The sequence below is a fragment of the Bos javanicus genome, chromosome 8 (genome assembly GCF_032452875.1).
Source record: "Bos javanicus breed banteng chromosome 8, ARS-OSU_banteng_1.0, whole genome shotgun sequence".
NCBI classification, from domain to species: Eukaryota; Metazoa; Chordata; class Mammalia; order Artiodactyla; family Bovidae; genus Bos; species Bos javanicus.
Window position 1 is genome coordinate 44,750,724 of NC_083875.1, and position 18,579 is coordinate 44,769,302.

Consider the following 18,579-nt stretch of genomic DNA (forward strand, 5'->3'; position numbering starts at 1 on the left):
AAAGAATTGCTTTCAAGCAAACGTGACCCATGAGATGAATCCAGATTTCAGACATGTGCTGTTTGAAATGTGTGTTACCGAAGAAGGAAATGAGAAAATATTTAAGAAGTCAGGAAATCATGCAGAAAAATCTGGATTTCTAGTTTCTCTTTTTGAAAAAAAATCAGACAACTGATCAAATGGGTCAGTTCATTTGGATGGCAAGAGTTGGCCCAAGCTAGTAGTGAGCGCCCCCAGAGGATAGTTTGCTACAGTCCCACTACACTCTAATGTCCTCTGGCACTGAAACTGAGTTTTAGTTGCATTTTTCATTGTGTTTTAATAATGGTATGTTGGGAAATGCATATAAATCTCTAAGAATAAAAAGGATCTAACTTGTAGCATTTTCTGATTTCAATATTGTAAATATTTCTACCATTCTACCATGGCTAATTTCAAACTACCAATGTGACTTCACTGAATAAAGAGCTGGGAAGAGAAGCATACACTGAGCTCTCAGGAGTTAGAGTGGACTCCAGCACACCACTGGCTTTTACTGCTATTTTTCTTAACGCAGGACATTTCGCTCAATTAATTACCTAGACATCTAACCTTAGTGTTCGTCTTCCTTTTCATAGTAGAATGACGGTCAAAGGCCTGGCAGGAATATAATCTGGGGCTACCTGATTCTGAACTCTGGTCTTTCTACTACTTCACAGCTGCCCACTGTTAAAAGTGTGTTGGGGTCCTCCCTGATTCAAGCTCTGATGAGAAAGACAGTTTGTATCTGAAAGGCAAGACAGATCTCAATCGAGTAGGTAGTGTTTGCTGATACTTACTTCAGGGTCAGCAACTTGACCAATATTCTGTTTCCCAGATGTTCCTTGGGACATTCTGGTACCGGACGTATTTCCACAGCATCCTCCTATTATTAACCACATTGTAAAAGAAATCAGTAGTGAATTCCCATGAAATCAGTAGTGAATTAATCAGCAGTTAACCAAGGGAAGGGAAGACTGCTATCTACCATGCAAGACAAGCTGCATTTGCTTTATTTCTAATCACAGAACGATACATTAACTTTTATAAGAGTTTATTATCCAACCCCCATGCTTCAAAGTCAGCATTTACAGCAAAGATTTTTCTCCTTTCAGACAACCAAACATTTAAGACAAAGAGACCAAAAGAGGAAGGAAGGAAATGTGAACATAGATAAGGCTTAGTAACATCCACCAGATGGCATTGCAAAATCTTACACCTATTGTTGACTTTTTTTTTTTTTTTTGCTGGCTTTAAGGACACAATCAGAATATTTCTCCTGCTGAGGGCTTTACCAGTAAATATGTGAGTTTCAGACTTGAGATCTGAATCAGAAAATTTCACCTAAAGCTGTAAACCATTAATACTGTAATACAGTGGCTTTCTTGGTTCACAGTTTCCTTAAACAGATGATAGAGATTTGGGGCTGAATTTATAGGTTCTAAATAGACATGTCCAGCTAGAACTTGATAAAGTTCTAAGAATTGAAAAGCTTAGTAATGACACGTTAAGAGATGTGTCTGTCTATTTCACGACATAGGGACTGAAGAGTTAAAGGGAAGTATCAAGTATACGTACAGCTGATTCACTTTGCTATATAGCAAAAACTAATGCAACATTGTGAAGCACCTATACTCCAAGGAAAATTAATTTAAAAATTCAAATGTGAACTATCACAGTATCTTAATTATAGTCATAGATGCAAAGACTGACAGTGCAAGTCGTCCTGAGAACTTTAATTCCTGCTCTTGTGGTGGGTACACAAACTCTGATGAATGGTCTGCAGCTCACAAGTGTCCAACAAATAGGTCCATGTCTAATTATATTTTTTAAATTTATTCTTAATTGAAGGATAATTGTTTTACAATGTTGCGTTGGTTTCTGCCTTACGACATGAAGCGGCTATAGTATACACGTGTCCACTCCCTCTGGAACCTCCCTCCCACCCCACCACCCCAACCCTCTAGTTCATCACAGAGCACCAAGTTGAGCTCCCTGTATTACACAGCAACTTCCCACTAGCTCTCTACTGTACATATGGTAATGTATATGTTTCTGTGCTACTCTCTCTCAATTCCTGGGCTATAAATGACATCCCGAATACCCGATAGCAACCAGAAGAATTTTTCTAAATAGCAATACAGTCATCTTCTTATTAAATCTGTGCCCAGTTTGGTGGAATACTCCCAAGTGTAAACTCACCACCACTCTAACTTTCAATTCCCCTTTGTGTTAAACAGTTTGGTGGGTGGAACTGCTGAGTTGTTTCAGAGGAGGTGCTATTCTGATGCCCACACTGAGGTGAAGGCCCTCAGAGCAAGCGGGAACTTTCAGGGTGATCAGGACAGACACATCTGAAAGGTAAGGGCCCCTTATTGGAAAACAGCCTCACTATAAAAACATTCTGCTTTTGGTGTGGATTCAAAACTTTGGTATACTTTTAAAAGGCTCTTCATTTGAAAAATTGTAAGCATATACAAAAGTAGAGAAAATACTGTAATGGATCATACGCAACCATCATCTAGCTTCAACAATTTTGACTTATGGGCAATTTGGTCTCATCTCTGGGTCAGGAAGGTTCTCCAGTGTTCTTGCCCGGAGAATCCCATGGACAGAGGAGCCTGGTGAGCTACTACAGTCCATGGGGTCTCAAAGAGTTGGACAGGACTGAAACAGCTTAACAAAGCACACAGCATGTACTCTCACTTACTACTCCCCCACTCAGTGTTGGATCGCTCAGAACAAGGCCACAGAGATCATATAATTTCATCAGTGAGCACTTCAGTAGAGACCTCTAAAAGATAAGGACTTTTAAAAACATATACTATAACGCTACTATTAATTTTTAAAAATAATTTCCTATTTTAATGAAATATGTAGTCAGCTCCAAACTTCCCCAACTGTCTGTTTTTTTTATAGTTAGTTTCTTAATTCAGGTTCCAAACAAGGTCTATATGTTCATATGTTTCCCAAGTCTCCTCTAAACTATGTGAATTTCTTGCACTTTTACAGTTATCTGATATAAAAATGAATTGTCAATGAAGCAGAAGTCATGGACACCTCTTGTTTTCCTCTTCCTGGGAGAAAACAGAGAGATACTTACAGTGAGAAAGAGAGAGGATCACAAGAGAGAAAGGGATAATATGAGAGATGAGGTTCTTCTGTCAGCAGACCCAGTGGAACCTGAGGCCAACTCCACATCTCCCTGCTTGAGATTTCATTACAAGCCAATAAGTCTCCACTTAAAAAAAAAAAATTTAGTTGTTTTTAGTTGGGTTCTATCACTTGCAACCTAGAGGAGTCCTAGTGCAAACTCCCCTATGATCTGGAGAATAGCGCACCTCTCTTAGGGACCAGCATATGCCTTTTACAGAATCAGAGTGAATCAGGGAAAGAACTCACCTCATAGAAGCTTGGTGGTTGAATTCTAGTTTTGCCTCCCCTGTATACTCAGTTGTAATTTGGATATAATAGTTCACCTCTCTTCTAATTTTCTTCACAAGGACATAAAGTAATAATAATATAAAATAATTTCATGAATGTGTTGTCCAAAATAAAATCAGCATTTGTAGTCATTTCATAGTAGGTAAGAAAGTTATCCCTTTTTTCTACAGGACTTTCTTTGGAGAAAGTACAAGTTATAAGAGCAAATGTAATTTTTGTGTGTATAACTTCAGCACATTCAAGGGCCAGTATAGAAGCTGTCAAGTATTTTAGACTTTCCAATTTCCAAATATCCTATACACTAATCACAAAGAATCCTCTCGTTAGTAAAGCAGGCCACATTAGGATGTCTGCTAGATCATAACTTTTAGTCTCAACTGAGTTTCTGCACCGTTTAGAGACCATAAAACACAATTCCTTCAAAATGGTCTATGATTCATCCTTGTAATCAAGCCTGGATATCCTCCCATTTAATCTAGTGAAAGAGATTTTAATGAGCTGATGTCTCACTGTAAGTCTCCTCCTCACCCCTTAACTGTTTCTTCTCTTCTGGTATCCATTCTGGGTCATTATTACCTATTGGCACCTCCATCAGGGAACTGGGAGGAAGAGGAATGTGAAGGTCGTATCAGTCAGATATAATATTTCTTGACAAATTGGTAAAAAGTTCTAAATCTATAGGTGGAAACTGAGAGTTACAAGATGTGACTGTTTATGTCATCTTTGGATTTACATTAGGTATAGTCATATATAGATAAACAGTTAAACATAAAACTTGGAGTTAATGTGTTGTGATCCCCTTCTATAATTCAATCTGCCTGCTGAATCATGAACAAGTTATTTAACCTCTCTGATTCTTACTTTGCAATATGAAGGATGGGGATGATAACACTGTCCATATTATTCATATCTAATCTTCCTCATTCAGAAGAGGATTTGAGCCCTTCTGACAATGAAAAATGAGGATTTGAGGCCACTGCAAAAAAAATAAATAGATGATAAAACCAAGGTAGTTGGAAAATATGGATGAGAAAAAAATAAAGCTAAAGCAAACTCAGGACACTAGTAAGTAAGCCACCAGACTTGGTAGGGTGTGTGCTCAGTTGCTAAGTTGTATCTGACTCTTTGCGACCCCAAGGACTGTAGCCCACCAGGTTCCTCTGTCCATTGGATTCTCCAGGCAAGAATATTGGAGTGGATTGCCATGCCCTCCTCCAGGGGATCTTCCTGACTCACAGATCAAACCTGAGCCTCCTGAATTGCAGGTAGATTTTTACCACTGATCCACGAGGGTATGACTGATGAGTAATTTGCTCTGTTGTTACACAGGCTTGCCTTCCTGAAATACACAGCCCAGAAATCACACAATTAAGCATCCCGACATTGCTATACAATAATGACAAGCAATAGTATTTTCCTGGGAGGCTCTCTGTGTCTTCACTGAAATTCTCCAGTGTGGAGACAGTCATACCCACCTCATCCACTGATGGATAAAGGGCAAAGAGCTCGGCCTGCCGATTGGTCCTCCGGGCCTCCTCATTCTGCTTCTCGAAGTCCTCAGCGCTCACTTGTTGTACAAGGTTTTCCAGCCTCGGGTCAGGCTGCAGGCTGCGGAGGTCGAAGTCACAGGCGGTGTTGGGACCTTTCCCAGAGACATCACACAGCACACTCAGGTGGCGGGGACCTGCCTGTAAGAAAAAGACATGGCTTCATGAGAGAGATCATGGGCTTCAAATGAGAACTAAAGGGTCTGGGATGTCTCAAGATGGCTCCAACGGGGGAACTGCAGAATCAGGCCTCAAGGAGTCTCTGACAAGAATCACATCATAGCTTCCTGGACTGAATATCCTAAATTTAGATGTCTCTCTCCTGCCTGGAAGCAGGTGATTAACACATCAGATGTAGATACACCCATTCTTGAGGAAAAGTTTGACAATAATTCTGTAGTGCTATTAGTTTGAGGGGGTGTTCTTTTCTGGAGATTGGGAGCCAAGCCTCCTATGAACCATACACATGTCTCGTGCTTAAGCAGAACAGAACTGGAATAAGGTGTTAAAAAAAGTGGGGGGGTGGGGAGAGACTGGACTGGGGAATAAAGAGACTTCATGCTAATCTCAACTCCAGAACTTGGCTTTCAAAACTGGAAAATAAGATGATCTGTGAGGAGCGTTCCAAATTAAACTTTATATAAACTCCAAAGCATGTTTCCAAAGACAGAAATGTGGGCATGGGAACACTTTCCTACAGGACTTTAGTAACAGTTACAGGAATAAGTACCAGAGGGGGAAAAAAAACACTTGCTATTTCAGCAGTATTCACTCAGCTACAGCATGCTTGAAAAAAATTTCAGTCAAAAAGAGGATGCTTTATTCCATTAGAAATGTCTTGGAAATTGCAAACTGGATGCCTAACTCGAGACCTGGCAAAAAATATAAAACCAAAAGCAATAATATGTTGTAAGAACATAGATAGATCTATTACAAATATCTGTAAAATATATGGTAAAATGTTATTTTCAAAGTACTATTAAATGGACTGTGCAATAACTCTGTAAAACAGTTTTGGTCCTGCGCAGCAATGAAGACCTGGTACAGGAAAAAATAAACAAAAACAAAATTATTAAAAAAATTTTTTTGGTGATATCTGTCTACCTCATAAAAGTCCTACTCTCCTAGGTCATAAATTTTATGTAAACTGACTGTGTTAACAATCACATTCACACACAATATTAACCAATATTAATATTTAAGTTATTAAAAATTTTGTTCATCTTAGAATTTATAAGATTCTTGGGAAAATTAATTGGGTTACCCAAGACTCTTTAAAAGGATCAACATCTATATCTGTCTCCAGAATTTATTTAAAGGCCACAACTGGACAAGTAAGCAAAGGTGTGAGGACAAGAGTATCTGTGGAACACTGCTTGTAGTAACAAAATAATAAAAACAACCTAAGCATCCCCCCAAAAAACAAAGTTTTGAGATTAAGAGATTTTGGAACTTTCATACAATAGAATGTTATTCAGCCTTTAAACAAAAAGAAGAACATGCTGTCATTAGAAGAGAAAGATGATCATAGTATATTTCCTTGTTAATAAGAAAAAAGAAGTTAAATAATATTATATAATCAAATTTTTATGAAATATATTTGTACTATGGAGTCATATCATATATATATATATGTGTGTGTATATATATATATATATATATATATATATATATAAATTATGTAAATTCAGGCATTTGACTTCACAATTCCACTCAAAAAGGTTCCTAAGAATGACTGAAAGGGGAAGATGCTGCCTGTCTGACCATCTCTCCACGACGAGTATTAGTTTAATACTTAAAAACACACACTTTGTACAACCTGCCTCTGAAACCCAGCCAATGACTCGGTGTGCTGGAGGAGTGAGGACTGGGTGTGCTGCTCAGGCACCTTTTGAAGCCGCCCTTTGTGCTCTGCTCTGTGATGCTGGGTCTGCGTTTAGCAAATCCTGTTTCTGCTTTGCTACTTCCCCCTTTAGGTTCTGCATGGCTGGGGGAGGGAGAAGGGACTGGCTGCTTCCTCTCTGCCTGCAGGTCTCATCTTGGTTGTGGCAGTTGCTTCTAGTTTTCTGTTTCTTCCAGCACTTCCAGAAAAACCCTCATCTTACCTTCCTTGGAGGTACCAGCATCAACTGGGCAATTCTTTCTCCCAGGAGGTCTGAGTCCAGACTCTCAGCCCTTGTGAGGTCTTTCCTCTGATGACACCACTGGCTAGGCTATGCCCCCTCCTCAGGTATTTGAGTGCCAGCTCTGAGGCCTCTCTTCTGAGCTTGCAGGTTCTGATAACTCCAAGCTCCTCCCACTAGACCCATGGTTCTCAAACACAGTCCTGGGACCAGCAGTATCAGCATTTCCTAGGGAATGCTCATGAGAAATGCAAATTCTCAAGTCCCCGCTCCGGCTGCGGTGAAACAGAAACCCTGGAGTGTGGCCGGCAATCTGTGTTCAAACAAGCCCTTCAGGGGGATTCCAATGACACTCAGGTTTGAGACTCACTGCCACAGACCCCAGCCCTAGAGAGGTGTGCTGTTTCTTGCAGTTACAATTTCTGTAAGACTTCAATTTTTCTTTTTGGTTCTCTCAGTCCTCAAAAATACGTTCGACTAATTTCCTATGTAAAATTTCTTCAGAGGAAATACCTAGTGTGGTTTCTGTCTGACTGAAACAAGGGAACAATTTAGTTGGTCATCGGCATGATGAAAGTAGAATTCAGTCAAAATTACCAATGAAAACCCCCTGAAATTTCCCATAGAGGATGGCATAAAGATATTCCACGTTTCAGTAAGCCCATCAGATTCAGCTCTAGAATTGATGCCTGATTTCGCTGCAGAGATAAGTAGTCAGCCTGGCTGTAGTTTGAAATAGGTATTATCTAAAACCTCTAGTCATATTCAGCATGGTGAGATGCTTGTGTTATGAGGGCACCTGAAAGCTGAAAACTGGTTTAGAAGTCCTGTGCAAACTTGGACACATTTCTTTCCTCTATGCTTCATTTTTTTTAACCTATAAAATGGACAGACTGGACCAGAGCACTGGCTTTTAAAATCTTTTGTAAATTGTGGTAAGTATACACGTAATATAAAAATTTCATCATTTTTTTAGTGTACAGCTCAGTAATGTTAAGTGCATTTATATCGTTGTGCAACCAGTCTCCAGAACTCTTCGTTTTGTTAAACAGAAACTCTATACCCATTAAATAAGAACTCCTTATTCCTACCTCTCCACAGCCTCTGGCAACTACCATTTTAACTTTATACATCTATGAATCTGATTAGTCCAGGTACCTCATATAAATGGAATCATACAGTATTGATTCTTTTGTAACTGGCTTATTTCACTTAGTGTAACGTCTTCAAAGTTCATCCATGTCACAGAATATGTGTCAGAACTTCCCCCCTTTTTAAGGCTGAATAACTACTCCACTGTGACTTTCCAAGTGCTGCTAGGGGTAAAGAACTCGCCTGCCAATGCAGGAGACCTAAGTAATGGGGGTTCAATCCCTGGATCAGGAAGATCTCCTGGAGGAGGGCATGGCACCCACTCCACTGTTCTTGCCTGGAAAATCCCATGGACAGAGGAGCCTGGTGGGCTACGGTCCATAGGGTCACAAAGCGTCGAACATGACTGAAGCCACTTGGCACACACACGCAGTGCTCCATTGTATGGATATGCCGCACTTAGTTGATCTCTTCATTTGTCCATGGACACTTAGTTGTTTCCACCTTTTGGCTACTGTGAATAATGCTGCTATGAAAACAGGTGTATAGAGTACTGACTTTTAAATTGTAACTACTTTGTAATGGTAATAATAATAATAACCACATTCATTGGACACACAGTGTGAGCTGGCACTGTCTTAAATGCTTCACACATATTAACTCTTTTAATACTCAAACAACTTCACCAGTTGTGTACTTTTATCATCCTCGTTTTCCAGGGGAAGAAATTGAAGACCAGAGAGTTGAGTTATCCTGTCTGAGGTTAGAGTAGGTATGTGGTAGAATCACAGAGAGCCAGGCAGTCTGCCCCAGGGTGGAGCTTTCAATCACACTGCAGGCTGCCTGAGACGTGGGGGCACCCCTGAGTATCTGCCAGAATCATTACAGGGATGGGCCCAAATCCCCCCCCTCAAGTTAGAGCCCCTCCACTTTTATCTACTTTTATTTGAACACCAATTTATATAGCTACAAACAAGCGTGAAAAAAATATCACTGACTAAATGGTAGAGCTCCTTCTATTCTAATATTCTATGAGTCTAGCCTTTTTATTAGTTTTTAAAAAAATCAACAGCATGCCATGGCAGAACAGTCCAGTAACCTGGCAACCGTGTTTGTTGATAGGAAATACCTGAGCGCTGGGTTCACTGCACTCCAAGGTTTCTGACTCAAACGTCTGTTTCTGAAGCGTCTTGTGAAAATCTTTTCGGGATCCAGTCTTTTTAAAGCTGCAAACCTCTGAGCTTCCTTGGTTTCTTTCATTGTTGTTATTAAATAAGAGACAGAAGGAGGGAGAGGGAGAGAGAGAGGCAAAATCATTAGTCTAAAAATAAAAGTAATGGCTTAAGTGCAGACCCATCATGCTTCTGAAAGATCTTGCAAAGAGAGGACCAATTGTAATTCTTCTCATCTAATTGTGTACCAGGACTAACACAAGGCTCTGTTGTAAAGAGATAGAAACTTGCCTCCTCGCTGGCTCACTATTAAAGGCAGGAGTGGCCTGGGAAAATGCCACTTCAGAGGTGTGGTCATTTCAGCTGTGGGGCATTTGGCTCCAAGCTGAAGCTGAACTATGACCCCAGTGGAAGAGGCTGGAATAAATCTAGCAAAGTGCAGAAGCAGGGAATAAAGGTCATTTGAAGATAAAAATAGAGGAAAACATTTAATCTTCAAATCAATGTTCTTAGTAAAGAATAAAAAGGGCAGGACATGGTTAACAAAAATAGAATTAAATGATCTATGTACCGAAAATCTTTGCTACCATCCTCAATTGCTACTCCATGCATGTCATTACAGTTGTTTTAATAAGTGTTGCTAATATTATATGATATAACATATATGGAATGTAAAATATAATACAAATCAATCTATATACAAAACAAAAACAGATTCACAGGCATAGAAAAACATAGTTACTAAAAAGGGGAAAGGGGGAAGGAATAAGTTAGGAGCATGGGGTTAACAAACTATTACATATAAAATAGATAAGCAACAAGGATTTACTGTATAGCACAGGAAATTGTACTTAATATCTTATAATCACCTATAATGAAAAATATTCTGAAACATACATATATAAATAGATATACATATATAACTGAGTTATTTTGCTATAACTTGAAGCTAACACACTATTGTAAATCAACTACACTTCAATTTTTTTAAAAATGTGTTGCTATGGAAAGGGTTTAATGTAATGTCTAGCACTGTCATTGGAGTGTCATTGGAGTGTCAAGAAGTTAGACCATTACAAAAAGGGCAACAGATATAAGTTGTCAAATAATAACTATAGAAACCAACATGTGCATTCCCTATTTTTATGACTCAAAGCCTTCTTGGAAAACATGCTGCAAACTCAACCACACAAACATGCACCCGTCTCGTTTGATTTCCCACACTGTTAGAAAACCATTGAGGAAGCTGGTAAAGGGATGTAAAACGAGGTTAGGATTTATTACACAGATCAAACAGAAGACAGACAAAGCAGGAAATGTAAGAGAGCTACTAGCAATAATCCAAATACAGTTTATAACTCTCTGGGAGGGGTGAAATGTTGGGTTATGCACAGGGGCACAGAGCAAGTATTCAATACTAAGCGAAAGGAGTCAGGAAAAAAATAAAAAGATAACTGCATGATTCCATTTACATGACATTCTGGAAGAGGAAAAGTTATAGAGACAGAAAAGAGATCAGTGGCTGCCAGAGTCTGGGGGTTAAGACAGTGACCGCAAGAGGCCTGGGGCAATTTAGGGGGGCGGGTACTGGTACTGTTCTGTGTCTTGATTGTAATAGTGGTTAACAACTGTATGCATCTGTCAAAACTCACAGAACTGTAATCTAAAAAGCATGAATTACAAGTACCTCAAAATCAATGGACAGAAATTTAGGATTATGCCTAACATTGATTAGGATACTATTTACACTTAATACTCATTAAACATAAGGTCTGATACTTTGCTATGGTTTATTATATTGCTTTACAGAATGATGGGTTTTGTTGAGCAGGAGTAAATGGATTCAAGTTCTGGCTCCACAGTTTACAAGCTCTATGACCTAGGCTAAATTACTCTATTTTTGTGTGTCTCAATTTTGTTATCAGAATAATAGGAATTAAACTAATACCTATTTCATCAGTTCTATTGCATGCAATAAATACATTCACATGTGTAAAATAGAAAATTTCTTGGCTTATGGCAATAATTCAATAAATATCTGCAACTACTTGATGTTTATTAAACGGTATTAGAGAACATCATTCAATTGTCCCTGTCAACTGACAAAGAATCTAAACTAGACCAATAAATAAGATATTATAAGCAAAGGGCAAAAAGGGTACAACTCGGTGTTGTTGAAGATTTCCTTTAACACAATAGTCCATGGTAAATTTTACATGATAGGCACTACAATGCATATATTCATGGAATAAAGATAAGATTTGAAAAAGCTTAAGAATTCTATTTTAGGGCTATTCTAGTTCCAATTCAACCAATCCAAAATATTCCTTTCATTCTGAGGACTTCAGAAAAAGCACTTATATCAGTATGTCAGAGGAATGAACCCAAAATTATCTCATGCTTTAAGGCATCACAGGGAAAAAAACGACTTTTCTCTGGAGGACCATACTTAATGAAGCCACTTAGTTTTCTATGGACATGCCTTTGTTATCCATAACCATATAGTCAAACACTGATTTAGTTGCTCTTTTATTCCTCAATTATCTCCTTGCTGATATTACATTTCTCTGTAATATCTAGGGATAGTCTTTTATGTCCTTGCTATCTATGATAATGGCTTTGAATCCCACTTAGGGGGCAGGGGAGTGGAGTAATGGCCATTTGTGTTCCTTCCCACTCTCATAATGCTATAGGACATTTGCCACTCAGGTTCTATAATTGAGACTTTTAAATTAGACAAACAGTGTGTTCATGAAGGATAGGGGAAACTTCTAGATTTTTAATGTATTAGGGAAAGATGAAATTGCACAGAAGCACAAAATTCATGGTTTCCTTTTGAGAGAAATATATTTTCCTACTTGAAATGTTTGTCCGTGTTACTTAGAGTGGAATTATGCCTTTAATAATTTCATTCTACCTTTATACTGTCTATAGCACAAAGTTTACTGTATCCACTCTAAAAATCATGCTTTTTCTCTTCATGACTTTTGAAAATGATCAATAAATCTAATGAATAGACAGTGCCATGGCTGCATGCTTATCTCATCTTATTCCCATATATTTTGATAATTTTGTATGGATTGCTGTTTACTGCCATCCTTTGGGTCACAGTAAATATTTTAATCATTATTTCCTCTGTAATTTTCTTTAATGAACTAAAGAGAGAATAACTTAAGAATGTGTTTGGTGTCTTGGTGGAGAGTGGAGCTCTCAAGTAATTAAACTTGTTTACATGCTATTTATTCTTGGTCTATTATCCACAGTGAAACATTTGATGAGTGTTATGAGCAGCATCATAAAAGCCCTTAGACTTTGTCTTTCATCCTGGGTGATTAAGGTAATTCTGAAGGAAGGTCATGCTCAAGGAGAGCTGGGATATCAAGGAATGGGGTATCATCTGTTTTATTACTCCATATTTTACTCCCAGTGAACTGGTAAACAATTATAATTCAAACACATCAGTGCATATAATTCAGTTACTCCCAAAACACCATAAAAATGTCTCCCTGATCAATAATTGCTTATTATGACATGCATTTCTTATGCTGGCTGTCAAGGTGCTTAGCTATTTGCTTTCTAAAAGTATGGAAAGCCATCCAGGCTCATCAGCCTCTACAGTTACAAACAGCAATCCAGCTGTGGAAATCACTGAGCCACTCTTGACCTGTTATGCGCAGATTCCCCATCCCCACAAATCCACTCCCATGAAAGCCCAATCCACAGGCCAGCCCTTGCACCCGCCTTCCCTGACCTGGCCAGAACTAAATGCTTCCTTCTGTGAATTTTCAAAGCATGTTGCTTGTACTTCTCGTACAAGCTTACATCATGCTCTATATTACAGTCTAATTACTTGTCTAAATTTTTACCTCCCCTGCTAAATATGTGCTCTTCCTCACTAGACTATAACTTCACCAAAGACATAGATTCCTTTGAGCTAGGATTCCTGGGTATTCCTCAGGAGGTATTTTCTAAACCTTTGTTGAATGGGAGAACAAATGAAACTCTAACAAGCAAATAGTCATATCATACTCCTCTCACACAAGGGTTTTCAAATCTCTCAGACTCACTGTCGTCTTTCTCTATAACAAATATTTAATAATGCCATCTTTATAACTCAACTTTTATTTTTATAAGTCAATAAAAATGTCCCAGCTGTTATTTATTGAGAAATAAAAGAAACATAATGCATAAAACAGCATGTGTGTAAATATGCAAATGCTTGGACATGAGTGCACCAGAGAATATAATGAAATAGCTGTTTGCACCTGTGGCAAGAATTGTTGTCAACAGAACACCTGCAAAACCAATACAGACATGCTGTACGGGTGACTCAAACGCCACCAAGCAGCATTGCTGGCAGTAATGTGATTTTCTAAAACGGGGGGAAACTCTTGTAGAGCTCTAACCAGCATGAAGCTTAATTTCCCCTATGTTTACATGAAAGCTGTTTCCTTGGAAAATTCAGTTCAAAAGTATTTGTAAGAAGGCATGCAGGCTCAGCTCAGATATTTACAGACTGGACTTCCACGGGCCTGAAAGTCCAGAAAGACATGTGATCGTTGTGTTGGATGCTGAATTTGGGACAATCCTTCACTGTGTGTGATGTCCAATGCACTTCAGGGTGTGAAACGCAGTAGTCCACCCCAGTCATTGAGATGATAAAAAACAGAAACCTTAACTACCCTCATTGAGAGCCACTGCTACTAACACATCAGAAAACTGGAATTTCCAATTCCAATTTAAATCATAAGTTTTAGCAACACACCTGGGGAAGGAAATCCACAAAGACTTCCTGGAAGGGGTGAAATGGAACAAGTTTAACCAGGAAAACAGCTGCATGCAGGTGTTTGTTTAGGGGGAGAATTCTAGTAGTGGAATCCTAAAGTGAATGCTTTTCAGAGTTCTACTTTCAGTTTTGGTAAGAAAGTAAATGTCCCATATAGAAATAACATAGTTCAGCAGAAATAGGGATGTTCAGTTCAGTTCAGTTCAGTTGTTCAGTCGTGTCCGACTCTTCACAACCCCATGAATCGCAGCACGCCAGGCCTCCCTGTCCATCACCAACTCCCGGAGTTCACTCAGACTCACGTCCATCAAGTCAGTGATGCCATCCAGCCATCTCATCCTCTGTCATCCCCTTCTCCTCCCACCCCCAATCCCTCCCAGCATCAGAGTCTTTTTTTTTTTTTTTAATTTTTCAACACTTTTTTTTTTGATAAATTTAACGCCTTTTATTGCCATACCTCATTTTACTGTGCTTTGCTTTAGTGAACTTTATAGATACATGGTTTTTTTTTTTTTCCTTGTTAATTTTCTGTTTAGTTGATCTATCCATAAGTGTGAGTGGGGTATTAAAGTCTCCCACTATTATTGTGTTATTGTTAATTTCTCCTTTCATACTTGTTAGGATTTGTCTTACATACTGCGGTGCTCCCATGTTGGGTGGATATATATTTATAATTGTTATATCTTCTTCTTGGATTGATCCTTTGATCATTATGTAGTGACCTTCTTTGTCTCTTTTCACAGCCTTTGTTTTAAAGTCTAATTTATCTGATACGAGTATTGAGACTCCTGCTTTCTTTTGGTCCCAATTTGCATGGAAAATCTTTTTCCAGCCCTTCACTTTCAGTCTGTATGTGTCCCCTGTTTTGACGTGGGTCTCTTGTAGACAACATATGTAGGGGTCTTGTTTTTAGCATCAGAGTCTTTTCCAATGAGTCAACTCTTTGCATGAGGTGGCCAAAGTACTAGAGCTTCAGCTTAAGCATCATTCCCTCCAAAGAAATCCAGGGCTAATCTCCTTCAGAATGGACTGGCTGGATCTCCTTGCAGTCCAAGGGACTCTCAAGAGTCTTCTCCAACACCAAGTTCAAAAGCATCAGTTCTTCGGCACTCAGCCTTCTTCACAGTCCAACTCTCACATCCATACATGACCACAGGAAAACCCATAGCCTTGACTAGACGAACCTTTGTTGGCAAAGTAATGTCTCTGCTTTTGAATATGCTATCTAGGTTGGTCATAACTTTCCTTCCAAGGAGTAAGTGTCTTTTAATTTTATGGCTGCAGTCACCATCTGCAGTGATTTTGGAGCCCAGAAAAATAAAGTCTGACACTGTTTCCCCATCTATTTCCCATGAAGTCATGGGACCAGATGCCGTGATCTTCATTTTCTGAATGTTGAGCTTTAAGCCAACTTTTCACTCTACCCTTTCACTTTCATCAAGAGGCTTTTTGGTTCCTCTTCACTTTCTCCCATAAGGGTGGTGTCATCTGCATATCTGAGGTTATTGATATTTCTCCCGACAATCTTGATTCCAGCTTGTGTTTCTTCCAGTCCAGCATTTCTCATGATGTACTCTGCATAGAAGTTAAATAAGCAGGGTGACAATATACATCCTTGACGTACTCCTTTTCCTATTTGGAACCAGTCTGTTGTTCCATGTCCAGTTCTAACTGTTGCTTTCTGACCTGCATACAGATTTCTCAATAGACAGGTCAGGTGGTCTGGTATTCCCATCTCTTGAAGAATTTTCCAGTTTATTGTGATTCACACATCAAAAGCTTTGGCATAGTCAATAAAGCAGAAATAGATGTTTTTCTGGAACTCTCTTGCTTTTTCCATGATCCAGCACATGTTGGCAATTTGATCTTTGGTTCCTCTGCCTTTTCTAAAAGCAACTTGAACATCAGGAAGTTCACGGTTCATGTATTGCTGAAGCCTGGCTTGGAGAATTTTGAGCATTACTTTACTAGCATGTGAGATGAGTGCAATTGTGCGGTAGTTTGAGCATTCTTTGGCATTGCCTTTCTTTGGGATTGGAATGAAAATGGACCTTTTCCAGTCCTGTGGCCACTGCTGAGTGTTACAAATTTGCTGGCATATTGAGTGCAGCACTTTCACAGCATCATCTTTCAGGATTTGAAATAGCTCAACTGCAATTCCATCACCTCCACTAGCTTTAGGAGATTTTAAATTCAACATATCCACAAATTAAGGGTATTTAGAACTATAGTATGTGCACTGGTATTGCATCTAATGGTATTATCATTGATGCTAATACAGCTATCATTTCTTGGACTAGTGATTGTCTTAGAGATTGTCTTAGACTAGTGATTGTCTGTTGAGATCCCTTAGAAACTGATCCTGAGACAAGGACTCAAGTGCACGTGATTTTTGAGAGTGTGCACTTTTGGAAAAGAAAAGCCTATAAGGGAGATGGGGAACTCTTACAGGAGTCAACTAAGGAAGCAGGCTCAGATAAATTCTTGGCATTATACACAGGGTACTCTGGAATGTTCACATTGCAAAGTTGTCCTACTATCCCACTTTGAGGCAAGAAATGGGACTATGATACCCCTTGTACCAGTGCTGTTGTGCCAGTCGGGCACTGCTTATTACCAACCAACCCAAAGTGGGAGGTTAGGGGCTGAGAGGCAGAGTGAATTGCTCAAATGTCTTTGGGCACAACAGCTCCTATATACTCAAAGCAGCTGTGAAATAAATGCACAAGATGGCAAAGGGGACATACTAACGATCTTTATTACAATGCCAGGCACCTAACATATATTAATTTCTTTTAGTTTTGAAACAATTTCAAATTTATAGAAAAATTGAAAATATACTAGAAAAGCCTTTTCCCTCTCCCAATCCATTTGAGAGTAAGTAGTTGACCTAATTCTCCATTACCCCTGAATACTTTAGTGTGTCATTTCTACAAACAGGGGCTTCCCAGGTGGCACTGATGATAGAGTCTGCTGACCAATACAGGAGATGCAGGAGACTCAAGAGACTCAGGTTCCATCCCTGGATTGGGAAGATTCCCCTAGAGGATCCAGTATCCAACCTGCTCCAGTATTCTTCCTACCTTGCCATGAATAGGTATTCTTGCCACCTTGCCATGGCAAGAAGAGGTATTCTTGCATGGAAAATTCCATGGACAGAGAAGCCTGGTAGACTACAGTCCAGAAACTGAGCACATATAAACAAGGGCATTATCCATCATAATTAGTATGCAACCACCACATTCAGGAAATTAACATTGACACATTCAGTTCAGTTCAGTTCACTTCAGTCGCTCAGTTGTGTCCAACTCTTTGCGACCCCATGAATCACAGCACGCCACTACCTAATCTTCAGACCTCATTCAGCTTTCACCGAATGTGAAATACCTTTTAGAGCAAAAGGATCTTATCCAAAGTCATGCACATCATATGCCTTTAGTCTTATTTACTGTGGAACAGTTCCTCAGTGTTTCCTTGACTTTCATGACCTTGAAATTTTAGGCCTGTTACATTTTAGAAACTCCCTCCACTTGGGTTTGATTATTGTAAATGCCTCATGCCTCATCAAGCTTTCAGCTTATTTATTTGTATCATTACAGATTCATAGTTTCCTATTTTATTCAACATATCCTACTCCATTTCTATTATTACTTATTTTGGTGCTCTAATCATCCTTAATTTGACCAGGGTGAATCCCTTCAGCTGCTCTTACGTCTTCTTCACATGCCCCCAGCAGGCACTGATCACATCCTACTTTCCACCTCAAGACATTCCAAGGTGATCTTACTTCTTTTTCCCCCTCAAATCTGGTATCAGTCATTTCTCCAAGAAACTGTGCTTCTTTTTAGTGGAAAATGATTCTTAGGAGCCAAGATGTTGGTGTTGGGTGTGCTTATTGCTATGGAAGTATTGATCCTCCTATGTCTTTTCAGTGAACAGAGTTAAGTAGGGAGGGTATGTGTGTGTGATTACGCATGTGTGGGCTGAAAGCCAGGAATTCATGTTGATCCTTGCAATCTCAATCTGACATCACAGTATCCATTCTAGTTTTCTTCCTTCCCATATTTTTAACTCACTTCTCAGGCAGTGAAAAATCTGCCACCTACTGTCCCTAATACGTATCACTCCCCTTATATGTAACCATTGCCAACATCAGCCCCTCCCCCATCCAGCTGCCTCCCTAAAATTCTGACTCTGCCACCCTGCACCAGGGTTGTCCCTGTGATGTGACGTCCTCTCCAGTCTATGCTGACGCTTAGTGCCAGGCGACACTCCCGCCCCACGAGGACATCCTTGACCGGACTCTGACCCCTCAAGCTGGGCTTCTCCTCCACGTGTGTGCTCCCCTCATTCCACTCAGAACGTCTGCTCTGCTACCACATGCCAGGCTGCCCCAG

At 39.4% G+C, this 18,579-nt stretch overlaps 1 protein-coding gene across 5 annotated transcripts in view; it reads right to left on the reverse strand.

Moving 5' to 3' along the window:
• The window catches only part of DOCK8 (dedicator of cytokinesis 8), a 237,508-nt gene that overhangs the window by 134,123 nt on the left and 84,806 nt on the right, over positions 1-18,579 (reverse strand). For all 5 annotated transcript variants that reach the window (XM_061425464.1, XM_061425465.1, XM_061425466.1 and 2 more), the window contains 3 exons: positions 9,354-9,477; positions 4,938-5,150; positions 819-904 (listed from right to left, as the gene is read on the reverse strand). In XM_061425464.1, the coding sequence (XP_061281448.1) occupies positions 819-904; positions 4,938-5,150; positions 9,354-9,477 (423 nt within the window). The remainder of the gene's footprint in view (positions 1-818; positions 905-4,937; positions 5,151-9,353; positions 9,478-18,579) is intronic.